This window comes from Pieris napi, chromosome 4 (genome assembly GCF_905475465.1).
Source record: "Pieris napi chromosome 4, ilPieNapi1.2, whole genome shotgun sequence".
NCBI classification, from domain to species: domain Eukaryota; kingdom Metazoa; phylum Arthropoda; class Insecta; order Lepidoptera; family Pieridae; genus Pieris; species Pieris napi.
Window position 1 is genome coordinate 5,511,795 of NC_062237.1, and position 13,340 is coordinate 5,525,134.

General features: G+C 34.1%; 1 protein-coding gene and 1 long non-coding RNA gene across 2 annotated transcripts; both read left to right on the forward strand.

Annotated features, from left to right (window-relative positions):
- The first annotated feature begins 7,943 nt into the window (after nucleotides 1–7,943).
- LOC125048781 lies at nucleotides 7,944–10,753 on the forward strand. Its single transcript, XR_007116869.1, has 2 exons — nucleotides 7,944–8,244; nucleotides 10,456–10,753. It is a non-coding gene; the product is annotated as an uncharacterized LOC125048781 (long non-coding RNA).
- Nucleotides 10,754–12,411: 1,658 nt separating this feature from the next.
- LOC125048780 lies at nucleotides 12,412–13,082 on the forward strand. The gene has a single exon (XM_047647661.1). The coding sequence runs from the start codon at nucleotides 12,467–12,469 to the stop codon at nucleotides 12,989–12,991; it is 525 nt and encodes a 174-aa protein (XP_047503617.1). The 5' UTR covers nucleotides 12,412–12,466; the 3' UTR covers nucleotides 12,992–13,082.
- The last annotated feature ends 258 nt before the right edge of the window (nucleotides 13,083–13,340 follow it).

Below are 13,340 nucleotides of genomic sequence, written 5' to 3' on the forward strand. Positions count from 1 at the left end.
TTATTAATGTATGTTAACTATTGAGTTTGAGTGAATCATTTTATTTGATATAGTATCCTTGTATCAGCAAATTATATAATACCTGAAAATTAAACAAAAAGAAAGAATACAGTATGAAGGACTTGTTAACTAACACTCAGGACTTGTTTCAGTGTGTCCTGTTACACATTTCCTACTGTACATTCACACTTTATGGAGGAAGTTTACCATGTTTCCTTTAATCTAAAGGGAGGATCTCCGACCTGCGTAATCACTGACCGGCCAGCCCGAAGGCCCCAGCTATGAGGCCATGATCTAGAAGTTGTATAAATCCTCAACAGGGAATCACGTCATCGTAGCGCAGCATCTTCCAGCTGCTTCTGTTCTATAGTCCTTGATTTTCCTAACCCAAATAGCGAGTTACATATGGTCGTGTATATTTTTGTCTGTGTCTTTTCCCACATAATTCCCACTCTGTTTATTTCACGAATTAGCTAGGACTAAATAAAAACAATACTTACAACATTATTCACTTAAGAATGTTAAAATCATTTCAACAGCTTAAGTATTATCTAGAAAGGTTTGATGTCTTTAAGATACATTTAAAGTGTTTATAATAGAATTATCTCTGTGACCTAGATCTCTGTTTTGCAATTGTTAGTGCACCAAATAATGTTATACGACTTGTGCTTTGTCCGAATATAAAATACAATTGTTATAGTCTGTTAAGCGAAAATGTATTCCTGACTGTATAGCCATAATTACTGCCCTTTACTGTGCTGCTTTATTTATGTAATAGGAGGCAAACGGGCAGGAGGCTCACCTGATGTTAAGTGATACCGCCGCCCATGGACACTCATTACCAGAAGGCTCGCAAGTGCGTTGCCGGCCTTTCAAGAATTGGTTCGCTCTTTTCTTGAAGGACCCTAAGTCGAATTGGTTCGGAAATACTTCTGTGTGCAGCTGGTTCCATATAGTGGTGGTGCGCGGCAAAAACTGCCTTAGAAAACGCTCAGTTGTGGAACGACGGACGTCGAGGTGATACGGATGGTATTTTGTATTTTGCCTTGACGTCCGATGATGAACCTAAACTTACTTACTTGATGTTTAGGGCTTCGGTATTGGTATTTACAGTTTGGTTCGTGAACTACTTTCCTACTTGTATATTTTTAATATAGTCAATATCAATTACTTATTGATAAATTTATTAACCTTTTTTTCGTCATCAATAATCTGACAAGGTTCCATCGCATTAACAATCTGCGTTCATTATCTGAATTGTAAATATTTTGTTATTAACTTATTAAATATCATCGCACGAAAAACCGGGTATGATCAACAAAGAGTACGTGAAGGTCGATAAGGGCTCGTAAATAACTTTTAACGACGCTTTAGACTAAACATGTAAGAAACATTTAAGCACACAATGATGTTATCAAACAGAATATTGCATGAGTGAAAGCTAAGTATTTAGTTTTAATTTAGTATGTAAATTTGTCTTCTACAATAACTTAAAGCATCATTAACCGTTACTTTTTCTTTCTTTTATGATAAATAATATATATTAAAAATAAATTTGACGACTCATTGGTCTAGTGGTACCCCTGACTGCAAATCCATGGGTCCCGGGTTCGATCCCCGGCTGAGACGAACATCGATGTGATGAGCATTTGGTGTTGTGCTTAGGTCTTGGGTGTTTAAATATGTATTTATATGTCTATCTATCTATAATATGTATGTATATTCGTTGTCTAGTACCCATAACACAAGCTTCACCAGCTTAGCATGGGACTAGGTCAATTGGTGTGAATTGTCTTTAAACAAAATAAAAATAAATTGTGGATATCTGGTTGAGCAGCTCCGAGTCTTGTTGCCGTTTTTATATTTAGATATGTAATATTATTTGGACATTAAAAGTTTTCCATATTTAAACATGTCCTTAGTTTTTTATCACGCATTTTGATAACTTCCTACTTTCTACACCCATATACGAAATAGTAAACAAGTCAATGGAGTGAAAACAAGTGTTTTATTAAAGAATTAGCTATTTACTGTCCTGCGTTTGTTATTCTGTTCTTCTTTGATGAATGTTTGCTTCTACGTAGATTACCTTAAAACTGAAAATACTTTAGTGAAGATCTAAGATAGGTCATTTCTAACGTTTGCTACGAATTTTATATTTCTTTTCTATGTACTTGTTACAGTTAACACTAGTTTTTAGTTAAAACTCGTTTTCCCTAGTTAAAAATTGTTTTTACTAAATGAAATGCCTCTGTCAAAACTAGAAATAACAAGTGAAAACTAGAATTTACCACTGATATAATTCATTTTCTGATAAAACTAGTTGTCACTCCGAGCTTTAGTTACAACTAGCACTAGTGAAACTAATTTGAATTTTGGGATTGAAAACAAGATAAAGTTTTAAAAATATTTATTAAAAAGATCTAGGGTATAAAAACATAGTACCGTACCTAGTAAAAAAAACTTATTAAAGGATGTATGTCAAAAAGGTGTCTCTGCAAGAAAAATGGCTACCTTTGTAATTCAAAATGCCACGATAGTTTGTCTTGCAATAACAAGTAGATCGTCATCTTTTTTAATTTTAAGGTTGTTTGATTATTTTTTTATTGTATGTTTACCAATATCCCTTAAAAATATTATTATAATGTTCCTTTTTTAAATTTTATGGTTGTATTCTGTTGATTTGTTTGATTATTTTATTTACTTTTAATTAATGTTGTCACCTTGGCAACTACTTTATGCTGATGTTCCCTAAAATGTTCCTTTAGTGTAAGTTTTTTTTACTAGGTACGGTACTATGTTTCTATACCCTAGATCTTTTTAATAAATATTTTTAAAACTTTATCTTGTTTTCAATCCCAAAATTCAAATTAGTTTCTCTAGTGCTAGTTGTAACTAAAGCTCGGAGTGACAACTAGTTTTATCAGAAAATGAATTATATCAGTGGTAAATTCTAGTTTTCACTTGTTATTTCTAGTTTTGACAAAGGCATTTAGTAAAAACTATTTTTAACTTGGGAAAACGAGTTTTAACTAAAAACTAGTGTTAACTGTAACATACTCATGTTATTATTTGTCTCCCTCCCAAAACAAAGAAATTAGTGGCACTAATAACATTTTGGTGTGGGTGTCAGATTTCTGTATCTGTTTCGTGATCATTTGTTTTTCCTTAATAGGTGATCAATAGTAAAAAATAAAATAAAATATGTTTATTATAAGGTGATAAGTTTTCAGTGCCTGACATACGCCATCGACTTTTTGGGTCTAAGGCAGGCCGGTTTCCTCACGATGTTTTCCTCCACAGAAAATCCAGTCTTAGGCAGACAGTCCATTGGTGCAAAATCGGGGGTCGAGCCTACGACCTTAGGGATGAGAATGGTGAAGGTGCCAACTTTGAATCCACTTGGCCATCACTTCTCTCAAGGAAGACAAATAGCTTGTTCTTCCAACAAATTTTTTTTTTTTAGTTATTTAAAGATTGAGCGTGAGGCCTAACAATGTATTTGAGAACAAAACATGCTTTTTAAAACGTTTGTGAAGATGTATATTCGGAAACGTCTCTGCATGCATTAAACTTTTAGGTTTAAGCGATCGCTTTTTAATTATTACTATGTTCAGGTATTCACTACATATAATCGATACATCAACATACATCGTTGTATGCCATTTACATTTTATTTACAATAAGAAAGAATACCAAATATACATAAAGGTATCGTATTATAAAAAATATTATTAAACATTAACCACACGTAAAGAAAATATCACATTATCTCAAAACTATATATAAATAAAGACAGAAGTATTCCACCGTATTATACTGTTATAAAAAAGAATATGTAAAAATCTGGACGAATTTTAAATTTGGAACGCTGATAAAATCCACATGTTTTCCTTAGTTCAGTGACCTCATATATTTCCAGATTGAACCCGTACTGACTGACAGGAGATTAGGTCCGGAAGATTGGTATGTGCTCAGCATACGTAATGTTGACAAAGTGTCCTATTGGACTCAGATGAACTTATAATACTATCGGATACCCGTACCTTTGCGCGTATAATAAGTTTCTCGAAATTATTAAAAGTGCATTTGATATTAATATTCTCTTCATAATATCTGCTGACTTAAAGACCGTTGGCCCAACAACCTCTAGGCCTCAGATTTCTGTATCAGTTTCGAGATTATTTATTTTTTCTAATTGGCGGTGCTAGACATTTTTGACGTGACAACGTCTTATAATTCGATGGAGCCGGCTGCACGCACGAAAAAACATGACGCATGCGGCGTTACCTCGCTTTGAGGCGTTACCGCTCTTTGAGGCGTTACCGCTCTTTGAGGCGTTCCATTTAAGGCTTGAAGTGCAAGTGAGAGCGTCCTCGCTCTCACTTGCACAAAGTGACAAAGAGGCACAATCGGCCTCTGCGTTCGGCAGCGTTCGTTAGTTAAAAAATTGACATAATTGTAGTTATGCGTACAAATAAATGTAACTTGATCAATTCAATTGTGATTTCCATTTACCTCCTTCACTATATGCATACAAAATATCTATCAAACAAATAAAATTAAAAATTTCTTTTGAAAAATGCAACCATTCCATCAATATTTTCTCATGACGTTGTCACGATCAACTATCGTTAGTAAACCGACTATACAGACAACAGATTTTTTTATTAATAATCCAGCGGAGCTACAACCCCATATAGATATTGGCCTCAGATTGCATGCGTTTCTTTCATGGTTTCATAGACAGGTGGATGATAAGCCATCTGTGTCGCACAGTCGACAGATACACGCAGTCGTTTCCGTCTGGCCCTAGACTAGGTCATGTACTTCGGTCACTCCAGTGAGGTTCTGTCCTATCCTTCAGGCGATTGACCACCCCGCGACGGCCCAGGCCGAAGTCCGAAAACGCCCATTGCGGCCGAGCTGTGCTCGCCAAAGCAGCCCAAGTTGAGCTGTAAAGGCCGTTAAGGCCAACAGCGAAAATCCATTAAAAAAAATAAAGTCGCTTCCATAGGGTCTTAAAAGTGAGAATCCGTCTTAGGAAATATGGTTTGTAGTTTTTAACTTAAAGACGGAAAATAATTTGACGCACAATTTTTGCAATAGCCTTTTTTTTTGTATCCAAATTTAAAGGACGCAAAAAAATAATATAGCACATACGCAAGAGTTTGATTTCGCCTTGATATATGAAGTCATCTTACCCCCCCATTGAGGCATAGGGTAGACGCATTTCTGCTTCTTGACACGCGTTGTCGATCTTTGGCATGCCGGTCTCCCCACTATGTTTTCGCTTCGACCTACGAGTTACGATAACGTGTTAAAGCGCACATAGAATGCTGGTTCCAATAAGCTAACACTTCTAGTTTGACCTTGGTCATATTAAATTGAAATTCTTGGCTGAGCGTTTTTGTAAAGCTACCGGAACACCTAGGGTATTCCCAGTGGGAGTGCAATAAATAACGAAATTTCTACTTTGTTATATAGGGACTATTTCGCATATGTTTTATATAGCAAATTAAATGTTACTTGCTATAGCTAGTCTGCTGGCGGAATGACCTTAAGTGAGTCGTGTCCTTCGGGACAAGAGAACGGTCTCTGCAACGATTTTGCGCTGTTGCCAATTGGCCACTTGGAGTTCGAACAAACAATTCATTAAAAAAAAGAAACACGAGTGACCATTAAGACAGTGATTGTATGTAAAAACATTGCTTAGGCTGGTTATAAAGTAATAAAATTATAGTTCCGATAGTATTTAAATAATAGCGCAGAGAAAAGCTTTAGTTGTTAGTAGAACCAGTTTTTCTAGATCAAGGCAACCTACAACTGCTTGACCGAACTACTCATTACTTCCCGTGTTACATATTTTAATAAAGGAATGTAGATAGAATTATTTAAATACCGTATAACATATCTAAAAATAGAAGCTACTAGAAACGCTACTCTACCTTCTACTTTTATAAGTGCGAGACACTTGCCTTAAAATTTAGTAATAAACACAGAAATATGTCTGCCCTGCGTTTCGGTTCTTCAAACAACTTTCAATTTTATTTAATCATAACACTTATACGTATATATAATCTTAAAGATACGTTAACTATATCCAATGCGTAATTCTTTAATCCATCTGAAATAAATTTTTTTTAAAGGTTTTAAACTACTCTTGGTTTTAATTTCTACTGTTACATTGATTGAAAAGAACCCTAATAGATGAATTGTAGTTATACATTATTTTATTAAAACATGAGCAGTACTTCATTTGGAAGTACAGAACATACAATACCTTTCGAATAGTGTTTGTCTAAAAACCAAGTATTTGTAAGAAACCGAATACCTACTTGATAAAATCATCGGAATTTTTTCCTAAAAATTATAGATTTATGTATGACTCGTAGCAATTACGGCTGGTTTGTTAAACCCTGAAGGAGAATAAAAGGTATTGTGGTATAAGTTTTTCGGAAAACAATTATAAACGCCGTATAAATATTAAAGGAAGTTCAGTGGTATTAGTTTTTGTACAAGTTTTTGTTGCCATATTAGCGCCGATGCCCTTGAAATACTTCGGTGTTATTCAATAGCGGAAATGGTCTGATACACTTTTTAATTCTTTACCTACTTTGAATGGCACGTGTAGCACAAAGATTGAGTCATGTTAAAGATACTGAGAGCAATTTAAACACTAGTACTAATTCTCTGAAGCATGATACTCTGAGAGCAATTTAAACACTACTACTACTTCTCTGATACTTTGAAGGTGATGAATGATTTGATCCGTACTACAATACCACGCAAATATTACTATAGAATGGACCAATTACATTTTCTAAAAGACACACTTATAGGCGCTTATCGAAAAAATCAAAGGATTATTTATGTATGAACCCTCCACTAGATATGCGCATACACATTTCAGGCTCGGTTTTATTGTAAATTTTGTTGTAACATTATTATTACATACACAAAAAACTAATTATACCTTTATGTACCTGACATGTCGTGGCATGTGAATAATCTTCTTAAAATATATTAATTACCAGTCACGTTGTTTGTCCGCTATGTACTCCTAAACTACTTAACCAATTTCAATCAAATTTGCACACGGTGTGCAGTTTGATCTAACTTAAAATATAGGATAGCTTACATCTCAATTTATACTCGCAATATTATTTTATTGCAAATTATTTGTTTATTATTTGACAGTCACAATTCTGACAGATGGCGCTGTGTTGAAAGTACCAACGTTTCACATAAGCTACAATTTAATGGCATCACCTAAAAAGCGTGGTGGTCCCCATGATTGGTATTCTCCATAGCAACGCTTGGCTGTCTGCTAGTGAATAAATAAATAAATGAGCCGGTTTCCTGGTGATAATTTCACACAAGCAAGTAGTATATGGCACATAGAGCGAGAAAACCATTGGTGTACAGCCAGGGTTTGAACTCTGCACTGGGCTGAGACTGATAATTGAAAAACATGATGGATCGTTGAACAACGAACTACTCTCTACTACTCTACTCAATTTCCAAATCACTACTAAGAATCACTCGTCGTCAAACGCAACTTATATGAACAATAGAAAGAGTTTTTGTGTCTAATTTTTTCTCGTGATGAACCTTCATATGTGTAGGTTAGGCGCTGAGATTGTTGTTTCGTGTCCTTGTTTTTTACAAGAGATTTAAACACCCTTGCGCATGGCACGCCATCTAGCCTTCTAGCTGCGTATTAACGAAATCCTTAGGAATTAGGGATATTTTTCATGATAATATAAAAATACATGAAAGAATAAAGGGAAACAATAAAAGTAGAAGGAAAGTGGATTATATATATTTTTTATGGGTTTTTAAGAGCTATGAAGTCTAAAGTATATGTAATGTAAATATAGATAATAAGAGATCTAGCCACGATTATCATTACTATTCTCATGAGACAACAGTTAATAAACGCCACACGCAATAATTAAATGCCCACATTCAACCAACATACAACAATAACATTTCGTAATTGTTCTTATTTTGAAATTCTTAATTAGTGTTCTTAAGGTCATAATACCACTAAACTCATGTGAAAAACTGATTAATAACGTAAGTGATAATTGTTATTATTATATTATTAAATATTAAACGGTGCAAAAAATCTAATGAGTATAAGGCCTATATAAATATAGGAATTATTTAATAAATTTAGTTAAAGTAAATCTTTCAAACAGTATCTACCTAAATTCAATAATCATGATGTCCAAAGCGGTAAGTTTGAGAACACAATTTTAAGTTTGAATTATTTCCGTTACTCTCCTTTTCGATATTTATGCCTAATATCTTCTGTACTTGTACAACGAAGTTAACAGAATTTTATTATTGTGTGACACTTTCATAAATAAATAATATTTACGCACATTAATAAAATATAATTTACTCCAAACCAGTACTGCATTTCGCAGGCTGGATAGCAAGCAATATGCAACTACAGTTTCCAATTGGAAATAAATGTAAAATTGTTGAATTAGCCATTAAAAGTAAAATTTTTAACGAAAATCCTTATTTTGTAGTATTGTCTTAATTGAGCTTATTTTTATAACTAAATTACATAACTTATTCCTAAGCTACAGTAAACTGGATAACGAACCTTAATTTTGACGTGATATAAATGCTTATAATAATTCTGTTCAGATAAAGCCCGAAAACAAGCTTATTTATTATATTTCTGAAACCTAATACGTTAAAGTAAAGGAAAATAATTTTTCGGTGGATTTGGAAGGGACGAGAGGCGCTGTATTATAGAAATAGTAATGTAGGTCGTATTGATGTTCGACTGTCGGTATCTTATGACTGGGGTCGTTAACCTGTGCATCTGCAGAGCTTCGCGTGTTTACAAATATTTTTTATGTTTTCATACATTTTTTCGGTTGATTACATTTATTGAGTACATACGAGAAGTTCGTACTTTTACCGAATAATATTTGTGTAGGATTGTATAGATTGAACTTGAATGTGTTAACATACTTCTCATGTCTCTTTAAATAAATATATGTGGGATATTCTTGGTTATTTTATGTAAAAAATAAATTACTTTCATTTGGTGACGAGTTGACTTGATTCACCAAACACAAAACATAAGAAATTGTTTATAATAGTAATAGTTGTAGCGCCATTTCCTGAATAAATATTCAAATAGTATATAGGAGTGTGTAAGTTTTTAATGGTCAATATACACAAGTATTATAAAAAGGAAAGATTAGATTTTTTCTGTTCGTCTGTAATATGTAAAGTTCTTAGGCGATTTCAAAATTACTTTCGGTAGCAGCGAATTTTTATTTCCTTTTTATTTCCAAGTAAACGAAGTTGGTACATAATAGAAAAATAATTTGTGACTATCAGTTTAACATTTGCAAATAATGTATATAAGTAGGATTCTTTGTTTGTTTTGTATGAGCGTCATAATTAAAGCAGTAACAAAGCGTCTTAATAATTCATACAGCTAGACCGGAAAGTTCGTGTATGGCCATCACTTTAAAATAAAATTATCATAATGTTATCTAATTAAAAGTGTTGTTTTAATGACTACGCGACTTCTTTTGGATAGAATTAAATTTTAAATGTAAATTACAACATAAATATCCTTTTCCGTCACGCATCATACAAAAATATATTATGAGAATATTTAAAACTGAATTTCTTTTATCACAATGTGAAGACAATTTCACTGAAAGGCTGAGTAATTTAGTTAAAAGAGTGTAAATACACTGACTTAGACACCAGATGAATTGAGATAATATCATATTCGGTTGTGACAGTAATATAAGAATGAATTCAACATTTGTGTACTTGCAGGCTGTTAAAGAGAGGAGAGATCATTTGTATATATTATCTATTACATAATTTTATTTCGAACTTAAGTGATGCTAAAGTCAAGACATATGCCAAATTTCATTTTAAGTATATTTCCCTATTCATTGAGGTGCAAGTGTAAATAATATTGGAAAACCTTTTTATTTAATATGATCGCAACGTTCTTTGATTTTGATAGTAACGTCAGAAAAATGAAAAAATGTTTACTTACTGAAAAAAATTCATTTTCTTTCAGGATATTTGTGTACGAAATAAGTTATTGACCTTAAATCACTCGCCGGAAATTAAATTTCTTTGATGGCTTAATGCTTTTGGTAGATTAAACGAAATTTCCCTGGTACTCGCTCATTGATATAACAAAGAGTTTTGAACGGAAGGTCGAAGTTTGGCTTTCAGGATAAAAATATATTTAGGGCCCGAACTTGAGCTAATCTATTTAAATTTTACCCTTTACTTTCAGATCCAAAATAGTATCGTTTCCAGTGATTTTCTTTTTATGCATTTAGCGCCATCTATTGACGCGAATCTAAAGCTCAATAACATACGAAAATGTATCAGCGCATTTTAAATATTCATGAGCTGAGAAACTCATAAACAATTTTATTTCAGGTCTTCCTGTTCGCCCTATTGGCTTTATCTATGGCAGCTCCAGCACCTAGCAACATCCTGACATACGCTGAAGTGTACCCAGCTGTTGAAAGCTACTCCAGCTATTCGGACTCTGTGGTTCACGGCACTCCTATAGTCTCCGTGCCATTAGTGGAATCTGTACCAATAGTGCAGGCGTATGGATATGATCAAGTTCTTTTCTAATCTTTTAATTATATTCACATTTAAAATATCTATTATTTAAACCATATTTTATATTATATATTCTTTCTTGTATTTAATAAATGGCCTATTGCCGGTAATTCTTCTTTTAATTTCGTAAAACCCTTTATTGAATAAGATTAGAAAGAGGGATACTAGAATATATATGTATATGTTTGAGACTGCGTAATCGGGGAAAGTGTCACTGATTAGTTTTTATAAAAAAAGGTTTTATTTAAAAAAAAGGTATTATATCCGATTTTGATAAAAGGTAACCTTTTGGAGACAGTGCGAACAAACACTAGCTATATGGTACTACGTAGAACGTATGTCTTTTTTTATGTGACAGGAGGTTATGTTTTCACATTGCAAGGCTCGCAAGTACGTTGCCGGTCTTTTAAGATCCTAAGTCGAATTGGTTCGGAAATACTCAATGGCACCCGGTCATATTCAATACCCTTTTGACATCCGGCAATCGCACGTACCGTCTAATAAAATGATAGAATGTGTATGTATTTTTTAATTACGTATTTATAGAAAGAGAGAGAAAATGTATTTTTCCCTCTCCAGATTATGAGATCCTTCGATGTCCAGATTGAGCACTCTGTTAAATGAGCTGGATCTGGATATCCATAGTTGCTCCCCTCACACATTAAGAGCGATTTTCGTTTAATGTTTATTTAAATTATATTATTGTTTTTCTTAATTTATTTTTATTATATCTTATATGCTATGTTTGCCTGTAAGTGCTTGACACATTAAAAAATTGTATTTTATTTTATCAATGTATCAGTGTGCCGAGCGTTGGCAAGCTTTTATAGATATATAATATATAAGATATATAATAATAACAATATTTTTTCAATAATAATAAGTTAGCTAGCAAGGTTATAATTACTTTTATGGCAAAACATATTTTGCAGTCAACTAGATCATATCACTGTCATTGGTTATTAATAAAACATAAAGTACAAATAAGTAATGTACTTTATGGTACTTTTATACAAAAACCTACATACATATGCCCCAGATATATGATTACTAGGTTTTAGCCGCGTTTTCACGCGTAGATTACGTATAGTTTTTAATTAAAAATGTACGAATTATTACTAAACAGATATTTGTACGGTAATGTGTTTTCTTACACGAACTCTGTTTTTTGGCTATATTCGGGTAAAACGTGTGCCAAAATGTATGTGTTCGAAGGTCCTAATTAAGCATCCAGAAATAATCCTTCTGAAGTGATACGAACAAAACCTCTATAGTTCTTTAAATAAGAGATGATTAGGACGACGTTTCATTATTCGTAATTGTAGGTAATCCAATGTGCATTAGATAATATTTGACCTGCTTACTTGAGTTCAGGAAATTTATTAATATTCATCATGATATTCGATTTAAACTTGGCCACCACTTGAGGGATTTTCATTGTTAATACATAGTTTAGTTGACAGACAACTATAAACATAATTGTCATAATAATTATTGTAATCCTTAAAGAGAATGGACCTTTATCAAGGAGTCCAAGGTAAACTCGAACAATCTTATCAATAACAAAAGTTGTCAAGTTTCAGATTAATTTCTAAGGGAATAGAGTCTAAATTGATCAGTAGGCTTAGTACCCAATACAGCTTGTGGCGCTACCCTTGTAGAGTAATTTCTTTCCGAGTATGATGCCAAGCCAACGCCTTATTGCATAGTACCTGACGTCACAAAGAATCTGGATATCGCCTACAATTCAAGTATATAAGCTGTGAACTACAGGGAACATGCACAGTTTCACTCACAACAAATAACAACACAGACCACAATGTTTAAGCTGGTGGTGTTGTCCGTAACCCTTGCCCTGACGTCGGCCACTGGGCTGGCTCCTCTCGGTCTCGGATGGGGCGCCCCTTGGGGAGCTCCACTGGGTGCACACTTACGTGCAGCTCCCTTAGCCGCTGCGATAGCTGCCCCAGCTTTGGTTGGACCGGCAGCGATTGCCGCGCCCCTTGGCCTCGGCCACAGTGCGTACAACTACAGAGGGCCCCTCTCCCTGGCACCTGGTCAGCCTGCTAACATTTTGGCTGCCGACGGAAGACCTTTGGATACGCTCAGTGTTAACTTGGACCGTGCCGCTCACTACACCGCGAGGGCGCTCGATGGCGGACATCTTCTGAAGAAGAGATCCATTCTTGCACCGGCTGTGGCTTGGTCCCACGCTGCCCGTGTTGACTGGCCAGCTGCTCGCATTGTTGGACCTGCTGTCGCTCCTCTTGGCTTAGCCGCACCCATTGCTCCCGTTGCCCCTTGGGGTTTGGGAGTCGCCGCACGTTGGGGACACGGTTGGTGAACTAAATTGGAACAACAATATTAGGCTATCAAAATTAATTATATAGTATTAAAAATTGACAAAATAAAGAGAGTTACCTAAATTTTAAAAAGGTTTTTCTTTTCTATCCAGCATATAATTTTTAATGTGCGCATTTTATGCATCTGCGTGAATGTAGTTAAGCATAAACAATCAAACTATCCAAACAAAATCTTCAATGGTTAAGCTATGGTTTCAAGAATTTGTTTATTAAATGCATCTTAACGCCACATATAACTATTTCTCTTCCATCCATAATATGGCACAAATAACGTATGTTGTAAATATATCGTCTAACTAAATGTGTTGTCCAGTTTTATTCCAATTTTTT